Below are 18211 nucleotides of genomic sequence, written 5' to 3'. Positions count from 1 at the left end.
AACATTGTTTTCTTCGTAAACTAAAGGTGACCATTCGAACGTGTTACCTCGCATCGGTCCATCACTGTACGCTTTGACAGCACGGGTTACGTCAAAATACCATGTCAACAAAGTTTGCGTTGGAGCAGAAAGTAAAAAAAAAAGGTTCGCGGAGCTGGCGCGAGGGCACGGGCAAGAAACAATAAAATATTAAGAAGCACTTTGAGCCGTTCAGCAAACAATGCTCACTTTATCGCCATCGAGCGCACAGCCGGACACGATGCGATAAAGGTGCGCGGATTGGGTGCCATTTTTCGTTCGGTCGGTGAGCAAAGCGCGTGCAAACGTGTCGGTGTCGGGGCTTTGGTCGGTCGCTCGGCCCTGCAGGCAGTGGTGCAGATTTTCTCCCCCCCCTCCCCTCATCTGCTCCCCTGCCCAATTTGGCTCGGAATAAAGTTGCCAATGTGCTGCAATTCGTTCGCCAGCGCTACATTCCGGACGGGTGTACGGTGGGCAAAGGGAAAGTGAAAGTGAAAACGGTGTGCTTGAAGTGAAGGGAAAGTTATCGTGTGCCAGGGGGTGGGCGTGAGAAGAGAAAGAAGTACTTGGGGGGAGTGTCAATCGGCAGCAGCGAGCAGTGAGTGAGTATGTGGACGAGGAACACTCCCGGACGAACGCAATGGATTGTGCTGGGGGCGGCGGCCCTGTGGATGCTGCTGGGGGCGGTAGGCGAGCTGCCCATGGCCCGGGCTGCCCACCTGACGGGCACGTTCGAGGTGGACGAGTTCTTTCGCTTTCTGCACAAGTTCGGCTTCCAGAAGACGGAGAAACACTCCCAGAAGGACACGGAGTGGGACACGTTCGGGTACATCTACGGCAACATTACGTCGAGCGTGAACTTTACCGTGCCGGTGACGCTGGCGGTGCTCGACAAGCGCAGCTTTCTCGAGTACTACGCGAACCGGAACGATTACGACCGGGACGTGGCCTGCCAGCGGATGTTCGAGAAGCTGGACAAGATCGTGTACAGCCGGGCGTGCAATCCGCACGCGGAGGCGGACTACCTGCGGCGCATCCCGTGCGAGCCGGGCAAGCTGTGCGTGGACGAGGACACGCGGGAAAACGTCGTCCCCGGGAGCCAGTTCACGTTCGTCATCAGTGATCCGAACGTGCCGAGGTGAGTGAGGGCCGAGAGCGCTGATAACGGGAGACAACATTCTTGTCGCTGGACAATCGGAGTCGCTACAGTCATCTTCCCCTTCTTCTCTCTTTCTCTTTCAGATTCTGGTACGTGTCGATGGTTGCCTGTTATCAGAATGTGTCCACCTGCCAGTGGCACCATTACGACTATCGCAAGTACCATCCGGAACCGCCGGCGATAAACTACGATATAACGCTCGTGAACGGGAACCCGAACCGGCAGACGCTGTCGTTCTTCAATCCGCTGCTGTTTCACTTCTCCTTCGACCAGCAGAACACGCTCGAGATGTATTTGATCTTTTTCGTCGTGTACCTGCTGATGGTGCCGCTGCAAATCTATGCCGTGCGGTTGCAGAAGCACCCGGTGACGCGGCTGTTCACCGTCAGCCTGGTGCTGGAGTTTGTCAGCGTCTGTCTGCTGCTCACGCACACGGTGCGGTACGCGATGAACGGCGTGGGCGACGAGAAGCTGGCCATTATGGGCGATATATTTGATATCTTTAGCAGAGTAAGTGAAAGAAGGGTGGAAGGAGAAAAACAGGCCGGGCAGTACAAACTTTGATGCATTTTGCAGACCTCATTCATGCTCATACTGTTGCTGCTGGCGAAGGGATGGGCCGTGACGCGACTACAGATCAGTGTTAGCAGCTGGATACTGCTCATGGTTATTTGGATACCCTACTGTGCCATACACGTGCTGCTGTACATATGGAACAGAGTAAGTACATCTATTTTTTTACTTTGATTATTTTTAATTTTTTGTTCTATATTTATTTGATCAATTAAGTAGCATAATCCTCCCGGACCCTTGGGTTTATTTAACGTTTTACCTCCATCTTTAGAAATCATGGCTGTTCCTTGATGGCAGATATTGCATCATTTTCTAACGCATTTTCTCTGTTAACGTCTTCCTTTCCAGACGGAAGTTGATATTATCTCCGACATTGACGAGTATCAGACGTGGCCCGGCTGGCTGGTGCTTGCCTGCCGCTCCACGATGATGCTCTGGTTCCTGTGGGAGCTGCGCACCACGATGAAGTACGAACACTCGTCGCAGAAGCTGGACTTTCTGCTTCACTTCGGTGCTTCGAGTCTGGTGTGGTTCATCTACCTGCCGATCGTGGCCATCATTGCTGTGAACGTTAGTCCGCTGTGGCGGTATAAGCTTTTACTAGGTACTGCACCCGGGTGGGGGCAAGCAACCAATACTACGTTTCAGACTCACTAACAGTGCCGTGTTATCGTTTCGTTTCGTTTTAGGTATAACAAATTCTGCCGACTGTTTGGCGTACTGTGTGATGATGGGTTTGCTGTGGCCTAACCGTGCCGGCCAATACTTGCTACTGACGGGAACAAACTTTGGTGGTGAGTTATTGGGGTTAGCTTTATTCTGTTCCATTTTTATCATCATTTAGCATTTCTTCCGGGGTAATATTGATGGAAAATGTATTTAAAAAAAAATACAATTACTACCGTGCATTCAAGGTATGGACGAACTGGACGAGTTCAACGAAGCACCGCACATAGTGCACCGGGACTCGGACACGCTGCACAGTAGCAACGGTGATCTAGCGATAGACGATTATTTAGACAACGAGGACGATGAGATAGAAACGCTCGTGCTCAGTACGGACGATTTGCTGCACACGGGCAGCTCGTACGCAGTCGGCAGTGGTGCCGGCAGTGGTGGGGGCAGCAAACCACTCTCCCTGCACAATGGTAGCGCCCTGAACGGTGGCATTGGCAAAGGGGGACGATCGTTCGATTAGATTCCCTGGCACAGTCGGGCGTATAAGTGAATGTCGCCCAGAGAGAGCGAGTCTCTCCCTCAACGGCACACCGAGTAAAAACGTAAACGACGAATCTTTAGAACGAATTTAATTCACCCATTACTGTAACGGTGTAGCAGGGCGGAGGTGCGCCATCTGGGATTATTGTGGATGTTATTAGTCCCCATCAACAAAACATACTCTTGGCCGTTTGTCGTGTAAAAAAAGAAGCAGAAAACATCCCTTTTTGAAACGTTTTAAAATGATACGGTACACGCGACGACAACGGCGACGACGGCCCGACCCGGTGCGGTCCCGGTTCCCTCTAGCCTGCCATTTGAGTGGCGCTCTAATCTGGTCATAAACTGATTGTCTTAAGATAAAATACACTCGTCGATACTATCGCGCCTTGGCACATTGCAAATTGGAGCAGACGACGACAACCTGCGTCGCGTGCGATAGTGAAAGTCAAAATTCTTCCATTTCTTATACAAATATTCGTAATTTGATATTTCTCCCTATCCGTTTGGGGATAGTTCATCTCACGGATAGGATCATTTCCATTCGGGCGCACGTCGGGAGGTATGGTGTCGCAACGGAAGCCCGGATTGCGACGATCGGGTTCGGTACCTTCTGTGTGTATAGTATCAACCGTAGCTAAATTTAACGTAAACGGACTGGTGACACTTAGGCAGCGGGGTGGCAACGGTCCAAAGATAAAACAAAACAAAAGTATTGTGTGATATGAAATTTCATAGCAATTATGCAAGACGGATGAGATAAATCTAAAATAACCTTTTACCTGTGTAAGACCATTAGGCGGTAAGGATGGGTTTGCAGCAGTGATACTGGTGAATGTGTAGTGAGCATGCCAATTTTAAGCTTTTCCGTTTCTGTGCTGTGCAAATCGCGCCCTGGACGCGCAAAAGGGTAGTAGTAGTAGTAGTATAGTGCAGTGTTTCACACCGAAAGCCCACTGGTATGCTGGTATGAGTAAGTCAGCTGATTAGTATTTAGTGTACGCGCTTGATAAGGTATGTCAGCGTGCAAGTGGTACACATACCGTAGGGAGAGTGATCTAAAGATTCTCTACTTTTAATTATCGTTCCGATTAGTTGATATACTTTCACTTCCAAAACCGTAACTCACCACCAGCATCGAGAGTTAGTGAGCGCGTCTGCTGGATCGTATTACAACTTCTATTCAATTACACAACTCACTTGCTCAGTGCAATTCACGTCAATATATGGAGAATGCTCGTTAGAAGCGCTTTTATCTTACACGAATCTATATCTATACCTAGAGCACTTGGCAGAAAATTACTCAAATTTATCTATCTCTTTCTCTGTGTGCGTGTGTGTGTGTCTTATGCTCACAAGATTTTAGGAAGAAAGGAGCTCTTGGTTTTGGTCTGCGTACTTTGCTACTCAATTTAATTCTCTTAACCTCTAGAATGGTTCTGTAATAAGAAGAATATTGCGAAAAAGCGATAACCAAAATGGATATAAAAAGAGAGAGAGGGAAAAGGGTAATATTAGCTCATAAAATAACCGTCAAGCGATACCGCAGTTGATTGCTGTTTGAACCTGTTTAAATGGAGTACCGCTGCGGAAGATACCTTATATGTAGCGCGCAAACAAAACCACATTTAGCAGAAATGCCGCAAAATATAGATCAAAACAAAGCAAACACTTGTGTAGCGCTTAACCAAACTTAAACAAAGCACACAGAAGACAAGAAGAAAAGAGGAAAACAAACACTCATACACAGACACGTAATTTAACAATGCCTGCAACGTAAAGTACCTTTTTTAAATTAAAGCTTTGCTGAGAGTCATAAAAGATGAGTAGCAAAATTAGCTTAAATAGAATGGCAGATCGTTTAAATAGAATGGCGGAGAGAGAGAGAGAGAAAGAAAGAAAGAAAGGAAGCAATATAACTAGAAACGAAGATATTAAAACTCATCCCAAAACCCCGACCAAGGGAAGCAACATAAACACTCATTTTAAATTTGTAACTCAATATCGGTGTAGCAAAATAAGACAAAAACACTGCTGCTTCGTAGGTTATGCTCAAAACGATCGTTAAAGTGAAGTGAAATTCAATTAGATGAAACAGAAAAGGCTAAAAATACTGTTGCGACACGTACACCCGGTCGACTTTAAGAGTATGTTCATCCGGATCGTTCAATGGTAATAGAACAATTTTATAGAATAACAAAGAAAACACTCTTTGTTCTAACTGGACGTTATGTGTTTGTGATGGTATCAGTTTTACGAAGAAAAAAAAAATATCTACAGATCTATAATACGGTGTGTTTGTGTGAGAAAGTTTACATGTTTTTGTCCCTAAAGCTGTAGAAGAATCCTTTTATTCGTACGATCGACTATTGCGTAAACTTCCAAAATTATACGACCCAACAACGGTGTTGAAAGTCGCTGTTTTTGTGTGGATCAGAGTTCTAAATGAGCGTTTTGTATTACTGCACGAAACAATTGGAAAACATTAAAAAAACAATAGAAATAACGGTGCGCAGCGAGTGAGTTGTGATAGACTAATAAGAGTATTTTTCTACTACTAAACTACAACTTGACGAAACTGAGGCTGAGGCGGCGTGGAGGCGCCTTGGTATGATTGTTCGATTACTCATAAAATGGTACTATACGGCTAGGGAGGTCATGGTCGCCGGGAGTGCAACTCACACACACACACACACTCTCTCTCTCTTTATCTGGTGCGTCAAACAACTTCCAAACAAATATTGTGCAAAACGTTTGCACTAGAGTATGCAACAGAAAGTTAAGTAAATGTCATCAGGAGGGTAAACAAAAATTTAATTGTACAAAAGACAAACTACGAATAGCTGTGGGAAAATATGAAAATTAAACTTAAATTCTTAATTAACCCGCTTACCGGTTCCACGTTCCTGCAACGGGGAAAAGAGTATTGAGAAAGACCAAATGTTGCTCTGTTGCGACATCATGCATTATTTGGATTATTATTTTGTTTTTTATTAAATGAAGAAGAATCGAGATGAGTTATATTTATATATTACTTAATATTGATATTGATTACTACTTATTTCTATTCGTCTAAAATTACACTATTTACAAAAGTATATAGTTCGTTCTGATTGTGCTTTGCACACATTCGTACTGCCGGATCACCTTACGTCGTACGTTTCTTAGGATATCCTTTGCGCTCGTATCATACACGCTTCCATGTTTCGTGCAGATTTTTCCATATGCCCATCTTTCGCACCACTTCCGGGATGGTCCTTTTAAGCCATTGCTGCCGCAGCAGTCGGGATGCGATCGAGGGAGATTTCGCTGTCCGTTCGTTCAGCAGCCTTTGTGAATCGTCTTCCGCGTCTTGAATCGTCGGTGCTGCATTAGTTAATCCGATTGCCAATGATGATTCCTTTGCGATAAAGCACGGACGCTCCTTTGGAAGATGCTGCAAGCGGTTCAGTGCAACGATTCTATTCATCTTGACTGGAGCTGTTAGCCTGCCTGCTTGCTTGCTGATGAATAACACAGCTTTTGTTAGTATAGAGCTGCTTTTGGGTGGGATTTACTGGTTGTTCTGATGTCGTCTGCACAATGGCTTGAATGCGACTGTATAGTGGACAATTCAGAATGGCACGTTTTATAGCAAACATGTAGCCACAGAGATGGGGAATTCTCCTTTACCTGATCGACAGAATGATCCGAATGGTTGATTTGCACTCACATACATGGGTAGAAGACACGCTTGTAGGATACACGCCTGTATGTGGGTTTTCAAAACCTTCAGGTAATCCTTCCAGGGCCTTGGGGGTACCGAGCTTAGAAGACTCCCTGAGGTGTGAAAACTCTAAACGGACCGTTGTTTATGTCCCATATTCCTCAAAACACATTACACGGTACTTGTGTTACCGGCGTTGACAAAATTCCGTGAAAAACGGTATTGTTTTTTTTGTTGTTGTGAATATCCCGCAGACAGCGAGGAAAAACACAACTTCAATGGAAATCCCAAAAATGGCATTCTAATCCAAGAAAAGGTACCAAAACCCGGTTCGGTAGATTATGTGTTTGCCTGTTTTAAATAGTAATTGCAGCACAATCGCACGTTCAAGAGACTCATTTTGCTTTGGGTAGCCGTTCTAGGATTATGTTGACTTCAGTCTATCTAATCAAATCCCACAAAAACATATTCAATCCATTAACCAATTGCACCTCTTTTCGGATATTAATTTTGCCTTCATTTCTTTTTTACATTATGATTTTAGTTAATTTTTTGACCAAATCAACCATTCATATTACTACTTTTAGGTTATCAGAACTGTAACTAATCATTAAACTGAAAAGAATATAATCTTGTTGTTAACATAACTGTTTCCAGGTCAGTTTCTAATGTGAACGGCATTATTATTCAACAATCGCCAGTAATGACAGCCGTTGAAAAACATCTTGCAAGTTTGGAATAATGCTGTTCACATTGCAAACTGAGCCAGAAAACGGTTTATCAAGTACATGTTCCATGTTTATTTTTAAGTCATTTCAGGATTTACTTGTATTGGGGACGTGATTTGAGTAAAATATGGGCTTTGTTTATATTGTTGTGCAACTTGACTTTCTTTCTATAATCTAAAACGAATAATTTTGTAAAATAACTTTTCAGTGCTAGGCAAAATGTAAGGATTATTGTTAGGTTTACTGATTCTCCGGATGATCATTTCGATTGATCATTAAGTATCGTAAAGCGATCGCAAGTGTGAAGTCAATATAATAGCATATGCTACCAATACTACGAAAAAAAACCTAAAAAATGACTGTATTTGAACATAAACCATTACACCTTGCACGGTCATTAAACGATGAAATGGATGTAATTTTGGGTGTATAAGATGACAGGTAGTATTGGCTGAGAAAGTGGAGGTGTTAAAACAAGCGATAAAAAAAACACCCACAAATATTGTTTTATTGAAGGGTTTCGTTTTTTTGGCTACCTAGAAAATGTTCCAATCATTAGAAGTATTGGAGGAAGATAACTAAAGCTACCAATACGTTTTTGGTTATTACAATGTTACGGGCAAAACGGTTACGATGATCTATATACATACATTAAGGTCGGTGGGTAAAACAAGGTCCTTAGCCACAGGTACATTGATCAATTTATAAGGGATGGGCATTTATTGATTCTTCCCACTCGAAGGAACTCACCGCAGGTACGTTGTTGGCAAGTTTTTAGGTGAGATTTTATATGCTTGAAGATTCGTAAAATTTCGGTTAAATCCTAAATGAGCCTTTGGGGAACTAAACGACCGCCAGGTGCCACGGGTAGTGTAACGGTAAAGCAAACCTAAAGAGGATCATTAGCGCCATTTTGAACTGTGTCTGCTGGTACGATTGGAACCTGTTTTAATGTAAAGTTTGTGTGTGTGTGGGTGTGTGAAAGGTAAAAAACATGTAAAAACATATACAATTTTAGAAGAAGCTACAAGAAGAAGAAAAAGACCATGTGTTACGTTTTGGATTTATAATTTTCATTTATTTTCCATTCTATTCTCTTGGTTTTTCACCTCGTTGCCTGAAGATGGATTGCTCTTGCTCTAACGATGCTCTTTATTTCCTGCTTTTGCGTAAAACTCGTGCTTCAACTGTTACCGCAGCAACTCCGTTTATTTTGCGTTTTATTTTCGTTAATTTTGCCATATCTAGTTAATGTTCACCAATTCTATTCAACATTCATTAATGATACCGAACATAGCTCATATTTTAGATTAGTAGTTGTGTGTAAGTGTTGATTTTGATTTGTTTTTTTACTCTCCCAATCAAAAGGTTGTGTTGTTTAGTATGTTTTTTGTCATATTTATTTATACCTTCTTTCCTTGCTCTGTGGTTTTTCCTTGCTGTTTTATCGCTTTTACTGTTTACCTACCGATCAATATGTCTCTAGCAAATACTTCGGCATTTAAATAGTTTTTTTTAATGTACCGATTGGAGGGTTATCTTAAACCCTTTTCATATACGAACCTATAGCACAATTTGTTTTGCGATGCACCGTTCTGTTACACGCGCTGCACACAGTAAAAACATGATTACATTGGTTAACATTTAGATGGCGAATCGGTTGTGCCCGTAGACAAAAACGAAAGAAAAAAAAACAATACATTTCAAACAAACAAAACGAACATTTCTGCTCTGGTTGTTAGGATAAAGGCTCTGGGTGTTATTGTTGTTGTGGTTTTTTTTTTTTTTGGTTTCTTATGGGGATGGCTACGTTTGCTTGCCCCTTACGACACAAAAGGTATATGATTTGCTACATGTTGTATGTTTTTGTATCTTCATATTAGCAAGTTTTGTTTTAACCCTTTTTTTGACGAATAATACGTTTTTTTGTAATTTTCTATAAGCATATAATGCATTTTAAATTTTATCCATTTTATCTTGTGTTTATTGCATTTGGTACATGAACTTGATGTCTGTGTGTGTGTGATAAAAATTGTGTAAATGTTTGTCTCTATATAGTACCGTACTTCGGAGCAGCTGTTTGTGTTTGTTGTTTTATTAAAAGTAAAAAAAAAAAACAACGGAACGGATTCTTATCATTCTAAGCCTAGAACGCAGAAAGTACGGCAACCCGTCTGCTTTAACACGCACATTTTTTTCTGTTTGGTTTGGTTCTTTCTCTGTGTGCCAAAACTGTGATCCGCATTCGCCCCTTTCTCTTCGCTAGTTTCTCTTTTCTAGTTTCTCTTTGTTGCACCTTTTGTGTGCAGTTTTCCTCTATAGTACAACCGTCTCTCTCTCTCTCTTTCTCTCCACTACTACGCAAATTTGACTTGATCCTTTGTCCTCAAAATACTATACGATAGCTTAGAGCACTACGTTAAAGGTTAACTAAGTTTAACTTAAGTGTTTAGCAGGTTGATAGGATCGGTGAAAGAGAGTAAAGAGAAAAGGGGGAAACAACAGAAAAATAAAATAGAAATAGATAATGAAGTAGCAAGATAGCTTAAAGACAAAACAATAACGGACGTAAAGAAGGGAACATGAATGAAGGTTCATCTTAAAACGATTACACTACCAACTAACGCACACTGGGGAGGGTTTTGGCGAGTTTAAAAGAGAAATAACGTTTCGCCAATTTGCGGATTCTTTACGGTCTACATTTACATTTGGAAGGATGGAAGGGACCAACTATGTATGTGTGTGCCTGTGTGTATGTAGAGATGGATGTGTAGTGTGCTAAACCTATGTAAAAAAATGGTATCAAGCCATAATATATATGTAATGGATTTTAAGGAATACGACACCCGACTTTGTATGTTTGGTCTGCTGCAGTAATGATTTTCTGTTCTGGCTCTGTACAATCTCTGTTCAATTTAATACGCTTTTTTAAGGTTCTCCTTTTCACTTGCATTCATTTTCGTTGTTTTGTGTGTAATTTTGGCTAGTTGCAATGTGTGCTATCAAGTTTTCAGAAGTGGCTTTTGCGTTTACTTGTTCGGGTTTTTTCCTCTTTTATGTTGTTTTACATTACACGTCGAGCGGTTTTCATCCAAAGGCAATTTTGGTTACAATTTTGTTTAAAGTTTTGATCTAGTTATAGATTGATTTCTCATTTTTCGTTTGCTGTTTGCTGTCTATAACAATTAAAAACTCCTTCATGTTTTGTTTTGCATGTTTATACTGCTCCCTTTGTTGTGACTTTTACTTGCAAAATAACCTAGGGAACAGTCTCGGGGGTTAAGGAATTTTTTTTTCTAAAAGACAAAACTTTTCAAAGGCAAAGTAAGGTAGAATGCAATTAAAAAAGAAAAAAAACCATTTCGTTTCTCTTTCAAACGAAATCATTGGAACATGGGAAGGGAACCCGCAACTGGACGCGTTTTATTTAATGTTTAATGTTGGGCACGAGTGAACAGTGACGCCAGTAGCGTATGTTTATCGTTTTTCTCTCGCTGCCTCTCTCTGCTCTCTCTCTATCGATGGCCCAGCTATATGCCACGTATACGTGCGCATCCTTATCACCAATGGCATGACCTGCTTGCTTTGCTACTTTGTGAACGATTTCAGCGAATGGTGGTGGTGGGGATTGGTTAAGGGTCTGTGCTATGAAGATTCTTCTTTTGGTTAAACTACTTGTAATCCTCGCGCTTTCTCACATTGCCTACCGTAATAACTATATCGCTTTGATTTTGCATCCCTACATACGTTGTTTCATGTTCACGAGTCGTATCTGTGGCTGCATGCGTGCGTGTATACTGCGACCCAGACCGGGTGATGACCACATCACATTGGGGAATTGATGATGTGTTTTACTGTCTTTGCGAATGAGGGAAGTTTTGCGTTCACTCACACACACTAACACACGCGCTACCTTTGGGCCATCCCTTTATGCTGTGCAATTTGCGTTGGACGTATCTTGGGTCTCGGTTAACGGCTAACTCGTTTCACTCACTTTGCTCCATCCTGCTATCTGCGAATATGTAGCAAAGTAGGGGAAATTTACCGCACACGCACCAGCTTCTGGGGGCTGCCATGAAGGATTAGTCCCTGTTTGCCACTGGCTTTATAAATCATGATGAAGTATCCCCTCTCGCCTTTCCCCACAAATCCAACAAACCTCCAGCAACAGAACTGAAATCGGTTGCCAAAGCTCTCATCCTGACTGCTGAAACTTTAACTCCGTGTGATCCGTGTTGGCCGTGTGGATTGGTTCGGTTTTCACTTATTTATGCTACCTTTTTAAAAGCATGTACGTGCGTGTGTGTGTGTTTGTGTCCTTTCCAATCGCTCGCTTTCCCACATTCCCACACGCTCGCTCCCACCGCCATGCAGCACATTAATACGCTAGCGTTTTAACGAAGGGAAGCACCAGCAGCAGTAGTAGCGCCAGCCCGCCCACCGACAGTGTCCGGTGCGCTCCGCTCGAACCACCGATCGAAGCCACCTGAATGTTGTCCATCGCGTCACGGATCTGGAACTGGTGCGGCAGGCTTTCGGCACTGGACCAACCCTCGGTGTTGCGTGCCCGGGCCGTCACGAACCATTCGCCCTCCGGAAGTCGGATCGATTTGCGAATCCTAGATAATAGAGGGCGAGAGAGACGGACGGAAATGCAGTCGAAGCGAAACCAATTCGTTCGAAAGCGAAAGGGTTAGAGTAAAGATTTTTGTCACCCTTTTTTTCTCTATTTTGTCTTAAAAAAGTGACCCAGAAATGCCGGGATACTTACGTCCAGGTGTAGCCGTCCGGGTTTTGGTCGTGGCTGGAGATTTCGGCCGTCACCGGTATGTATTTGGTCTGTGTTGGAGGCAATGTTGGGGGGGCAAGAAAAGAAAAGAAGAAGAAAAAATGGCAAATGAGGTGAGCATAGGGTGAAAGGTCCAAAGAAAGATCGGTAGGGTTAATGTGTTGGGTTTAAATAATTGGTGAAACTGCTCTCTCTCTCTCTTTCTTATAAAGAGTTAATGTAACGAAGGTTGAGATTTGGCCTGGAATAGGCGTGACCTTCCGATTTGTGTTCGACAGCTTGAATTAGGTTTGTTTCAGTTCAGGCCTTGCCGATTGGATCTCATATCTTATGGAAAGGATATACATTTGAACTAGTTAAATATTGAAATCTGTGCAGAATGCGGAAGCAATCTTTTCGATTACAGAAACCTTGTTTTGTATAGTACTGCTGTTATATACTAGATGGTGCTGCTTTTATAAAAAGCATAACGGAAACATCATCAGCTCTTTTGATTGTTCAGATTTGTTTTGGCTTCTTACGGATACAAACAAAACACACAAACAAACAAAATGATCTATTTTCGATTATTGAAACATAGCGAAGTTCCAAAACTCCAGTTTTTGATACTTCCATGAATGGATTTAAAAATTTGAGATATTTTTAACCAGTTTTAGTCCGAATGTAGGTACGGTGCTGTGGTACAGTCGTCAAGTAATACGACTTAACATTATGCCTGTCGTGGGTTCAAGCCTAGAATGGATCGTCTCCTCCTAGCCAAGGACTGACTATCCGGTTGCGTGGTTCGGAGTAAAGCCCCGAAAGCCTTTATAGAGACCGGCATGTCCGCGTTGGAAATTTACGCCAAATAGAAGATGTATCAATTGTCAATGTTTTACGAAATTTGACTGCATCGATTATATTGAATTGGTCTTTACTCATAGAAAAATGCTTTACATAGAAATGTCAATTATTGAAGACAAATTAAAGGGTAGCCAAAATAGAAAAAAAAAATTATTGAACATAGTACTGCTACTGCTCAACAGATGGCGCAAGATTAAACAGGCAGGCAGTATTTAGTATCACTACCAGCGTATTTGTGCTACGACATGAAAACGATCAATGTGTCAGTGATAGCATGTCAATTTGTTTTTCTCGATCCCCAAAAACATTCAACGATTCAATAGAACTATTGCAATACTCAAGAGAGAAACAGGAACACGACCCACCAATGCCTAATAGACCTTCAAAGTACATCTTGCTTGGAACTTACATTCTCTCCTCGGTAAAGCACGAGCATCTCAGAGATCTGTTGAATGCTGTGAATCTTCCACCACGTGTGCAGCAAACCGTCCGAAGAGTTGGAGTGCATCAGATGTGCACCGCCCGGCGTCAGTCCGAGAATCGTTTTCGATACTGCTTCGCCTAGCTCGTTCTGTGAATTCAATTAGATAACATTAAAGCACATGAGACCACCCTGCACAGGAATCTTCAACTTTTCCCACACGCACCTCAATTTTGCAGTAGTACGCCTGCAGGTCCTTCTGCTGCACGTTCTTGATGGTGAGCCGGGTACGGTTGTGGTGATTGTGATGATCGTTCATGATGATGGTTTGGGCGGGTACCGGCTGAACGATCTCATCATTTCGAATCCACTGGATTTTGCGTGGCTCCGGATTGCTGTCGTACAGGCAGACCATTTCCACGTTCTCGCCGATCGCCGTGTTGATGTAGCTGGAATGCTTGTGAATGATTGGGCTACCTGCAATGAGGAGAGCCGGCAAGGGAGATTGTTACTGAGACGCTGCAGTTTTTGGTAATGGTGGATCTACGCAAGGGATCTAGAGAGGCTATTCGAGGGACTTGAAAATCATAATGCAGGCAGAAGGATACCACTGCAAACATGCTTCAGGGTGTTGTGGTCGTTCCACGGTAATAATGCGCAAATGAAGTTAGTGGTGATACCATGCTGGATCATTTTGGAGTCGGATGATGGTACAAAACGGGAGGCAGTGTGACACTAAGGCATAATCCGTTTCCTGGGCTATGTTTTGCCAAAAATTAAAATCACTCTAAATGTGCTATAAATGTGTTGTACAATGCTGTCTACAATGCTAAAACAATGCGGTACTAGACGTCAAACTGTGCGATACTGTGGTCGTGCTCGTGCGCTATGTACAGCAGGTGTTAGGAGAGCCTACGGTGGAATCTACTACGCTCTCGCTGTCTGACATGTGTGTGTGGCAGTGCGGCAAAGCTGCAGTCAAAAGTCAAAAACGAAGTACAAAAAAAAACAACAACACTACGAATGTGGTATTATGTTCCACTAATGATGACCTTTCTCCAGCGGCGGTGCAGTTACATTAGCGTCATCCATGTAATCATCCTCCAGCTCTTCCGATGAATCATCTGCGACGGGTTTTGTATTGTTTGTGATGGTAGTGACGTGTGTTAACGTAATGAACGGAGCGTGGATGCCCACGGTGACGGAGTGAGGCAGACAAGAGTGTGTCGGAATGATGTCGAATGAAGTCGCATGATGGCATGAACAGATTCAAAACAATTAGCATTATGTTAAGATGTGGGTGTGTGAATCATGAGGTTAAAAGTAAAAAAGATGATAAGGATTTAGAAGAAATTTGCTTCACAAAGAAAAAAACAAACTCCCCCATACGTCATGTAAAAATTCTTAGCAAAATTCTTGTGATAAAAAGAAAGTCTCCCACTGCTGCTGAAGCCCGGTACTGACTCACTTGTGAATTCTCCCCTCCTTACCTTTTACAACGACAGTCACCGTCTGGCTGATAGGGTTGCCAATACCATTCTGGGCCATACACTCGTAGTCTCCGGCGTGTTGCGATTTCACCTCGTGGATTTCCAAAAACTCCTTGCGCAGCTTGATACCGAGCTGGCGGCTGTTTTCCTCATCCAAATGGCGTCCCTATCGAAGAACAGTCGAGTACACAGTTAATGATCCGTGGCCTGTGAAGGGCTGCGATCAAGTTCTCGGTAACTTACCCGATAAGCCCAGGTGATGAGGGGCGTCGGATGTCCTCCGGCCGAGCATAGCAGCACTACCTTGCGATCGCGCTGATGCATCTCAATCGTATCGTTGATGGTTTTGCTACCGTGCATGATGTGGACATCTCGTGGTGGCCTGAAGGATGGAAGGGATGGAATGGGAGATATGTTGACCCTGGCAGGAGCGTATGCCTTTAAGGTACTCACGTCAACAGCTGTAGCTCAATTTTAACCGTCATATTGTTGGGCAGTAGCTGGCAGGAGTAAACACCCTCGTCCGTGAGCTGCACGTTGTCGATAACAAGCGAAAAGTCGGGGCCACGCTCATACCGCGTGTCCGGTATCAGACGGATCAGCTGCTGAAAGATGGGCTTGTTGTTGTAGTACCATATGATGATGGTGTTAGCTGGAAAATTGATGAGATGGAAGTAATTAGAAGCAGCACTTGCGTTACCTTACACCTTGTCTAGTTCAGCATTCCTTTGAAGTTGGGTTTGAAACCGCTCATTCTGCTTAATAACCAAGCCCACCAACAACTCCCCTCACAAACATAATAACTTGCGATGCCATGACCTTGCATTCCCTATAGCTGGCAAAATATGTTCGCCGAGGTAAGCATTCCTGAGAATCGGATTGGAATGCCGAACAGTTTTGCACGCTAAATGCATTCGTGCACCGTTCCCGAGTGGCACAGGAATGGCACAGCAAGCGTAAATAAAATGCACCTGCACATGCAAATAAAATAAAAGAAATACACATAAAAACACACACACACACACACGAAGCAGTTGGCATTAGAAGCCACTTGGCGTGCAGTTTTATCGATTCCAGGCACTAATGAATTGCAGGTAAAGTAAGCGAGTGTGGAGCCGCCGCTGCCGCACGTCGTTCAACCCGCCAGCAAACACACCCAGCTAGGGTGAATTTATCGCACCCGGGGAGATGCAATGGAGCAATTAAATTATTCATCTAAGCTACGAGTTCTGCCAGTGGCAGACCGTGCCGTTGAATTCTCGGTGGCCCCCAATGCCCAAACGCCAACCACTCACGCGAGGTACCGTCTAGTGTGTGCGGTGTTGGAGGTGGAGGCTGCTGTCATGCAAATGCAAAACCAGACCCGTAGCTGGTAGTTAGAAGCATTCGGTACCCAAAGAGTCTAGAGACTTTCCGGCTCTGATCGATCTGTCGGGGTGCACGAGAGAGGGTATGCCGGAAAGCGCTGGTGCACAGTCAGCTGTTTGATCGGGGAAGTGTGGTTGTGTATGCAGCGAAAAGTAAACTATATAGGAAAGGCTTGGAGAATGTTTTTTTTCCCCTCAGTCACTGCTGAATCGTGAGTCTAGCGGAATTATGCTAACGCGGATCATAAAGCAGGTGACGGGGTAGCCTTGAATTTTAACGAATCCATTTGCGATAGCTGACAAGATTCGCTGGCTGGTTGTAAAAGTAATGCATGGATATCGTTGGAAAATAATTAAATCAATTAAACAGTCGCTTGCGAATGAGATTGATTATCCTCTCGAGTGGCTTCGAAGGTATGGGGAGTAGTGATGTAGCTTTAGTTAGATCTTTTTAATACAACATTTCATACCTGTTATTATGACCGCTAATAAATGATTGTATTTTGCATATTAAAGTTGATAATACTGATGTCAGATTAGCTTATTATACGGCTCTTTTACTGACTTAACTTTCTTCGTTTACTTTTAATGTTTTTCTTTTTTACTTTAGCTTTAAGGACATTTATGACAATTTTTCTTATTATTTTCCTAAATTTGAATTGTTACATATGCAATAGACATATTGCAATTATGAAAACCTCATTGTGTTTACTTGTCAGTTTACTTTGCTTTTCAATTCTTTTTTCTGTTTCTTGTTGTTAAATGTGTTCTTTAGGAATACCCTTATAAAGGCATATTGCTGATTTTCTATAAAATGTTTTCTATGTTTTATTCTCTTCATTTAATTTCACTTTACTTGTCTAAATATAACTTGTATTCCTACAATGTTTGTATTATCTTTATTTACGTTTAACGTTTACCTTTTTTCGTTTATGGTTCTTTTTTTTTGTTATTTTTGTATGCCTTTCAATGTTTGTGTCTTTATTGTTGCATGTTACTTTACTTGTTCTGTTTTTATAGATTGCTTAAATTTGTTAGCTTTACTACATCCTTAATTTCTTATGATTGAACATTTTAATTTATGTTTAAAAAATGTCTGCACTGCTAGATAAACAAAACAATCCTAAATCCTAGCAATGTTTGTAATGCTACATGCACAATTTACAAACAAACCCGCAACATCAATCGTCCAAGGAACCCATTCGGGGGATTGATTTATGCTGCTCGTGCCTGTCACACCACCGTACCGTTTGCGGTAGGTCAGTGCAACCGACGCCAGCAGTAGGTGCAATACTGGACTTTGATTTGAAATTGTGTTGTCAGCTTATCTGTACAAATGTTGCAAATCGTGCATTCCCCCTTTGGGTCTCAGTTGCCTACATTTCGAACGCTCCCACTTACACACCCTACAGTCACGCCCGTCCACGAAACCTTCTGTGTTCTGGAAGGCTTCATTAAACCATCAATCAATCAATCGTTTGCCGATCGTTTCCCGAAACCAAACCCAAGCCCCCGGACCGTCTGTGTACGGTGGGTACCGTGGGTTGGTTTGCCGTAAGCCTTCCGTACTGTCCCGATCGCACGGAAAACCCCCAAAGGGTACAACAATGTCCTGGCAGGCTGGTTGGCTGCCTGCCTGAAGGAGGGTGAATGAAATATTGCTTGGTTGTGGTGGGTGCTTAGGGAAGGGAAGAGAAGAAAGAAATATGTTTCCTACGAAGATTTGCTCGACCATCGAATGGCAAACACTCCATCAATGGATTATCAACGATCATGTCAACGGTGGGCTCGAGGACTGCCTGGACCGCCCCGAGGGTCCCTTTTTCTTTTAGTGATGCTCCCTTTCCAAACCCTTTGTCTTTCGCGCGCTCGGTGCATGACCGTTCCGGACATTTGCAT

General features: G+C 42.9%; 2 protein-coding genes across 6 annotated transcripts in view; one reads left to right on the top strand and one right to left on the bottom strand.

Moving 5' to 3' along the window:
• Window positions 1-104: 104 nt before the first annotated feature.
• Window positions 105-5901, top strand: LOC121599631 (integral membrane protein GPR180-like). The gene is made up of 6 exons (XM_041927588.1): window positions 105-1156; window positions 1261-1687; window positions 1754-1897; window positions 2099-2354; window positions 2440-2544; window positions 2665-5901. The coding sequence occupies exons 1-6, from the start codon at window positions 627-629 to the stop codon at window positions 2946-2948; spliced, it is 1746 nt and encodes a 581-aa protein (XP_041783522.1). The 5' UTR covers window positions 105-626; the 3' UTR covers window positions 2949-5901.
• Window positions 5902-8584: 2683 nt separating this feature from the next.
• The window catches only part of LOC121600682 (neurotrimin-like), a 98732-nt gene continuing 89105 nt past the window's right edge, over window positions 8585-18211 (bottom strand). For 4 of the 5 annotated variants that reach the window (XM_041929522.1, XM_041929524.1, XM_041929521.1 and 1 more), the window contains exons 5-12: window positions 15399-15597; window positions 15189-15327; window positions 14946-15111; window positions 14508-14579; window positions 13682-13932; window positions 13444-13605; window positions 12174-12241; window positions 8585-12021 (exon numbers count right to left, since the gene is read on the bottom strand). In XM_041929522.1, coding sequence (XP_041785456.1) covers window positions 11781-12021; window positions 12174-12241; window positions 13444-13605; window positions 13682-13932; window positions 14508-14579; window positions 14946-15111; window positions 15189-15327; window positions 15399-15597 — 1298 coding nt within the window. In that variant the 3' untranslated portion in view covers window positions 8585-11780. The remainder of the gene's footprint in view (window positions 12022-12173; window positions 12242-13443; window positions 13606-13681; window positions 13933-14507; window positions 14580-14945; window positions 15112-15188; window positions 15328-15398; window positions 15598-18211) is intronic. The other variant, XM_041929525.1, reaches the window with a different exon arrangement.

Source organism: Anopheles merus, chromosome 3L, assembly GCF_017562075.2.
Source record: "Anopheles merus strain MAF chromosome 3L, AmerM5.1, whole genome shotgun sequence".
Taxonomy (NCBI): Eukaryota; Metazoa; Arthropoda; class Insecta; order Diptera; family Culicidae; genus Anopheles; species Anopheles merus.
The sequence above is the reverse complement of the archived record's forward strand: the minus strand, read 5'-3'. Positions and strand labels throughout refer to the sequence as shown.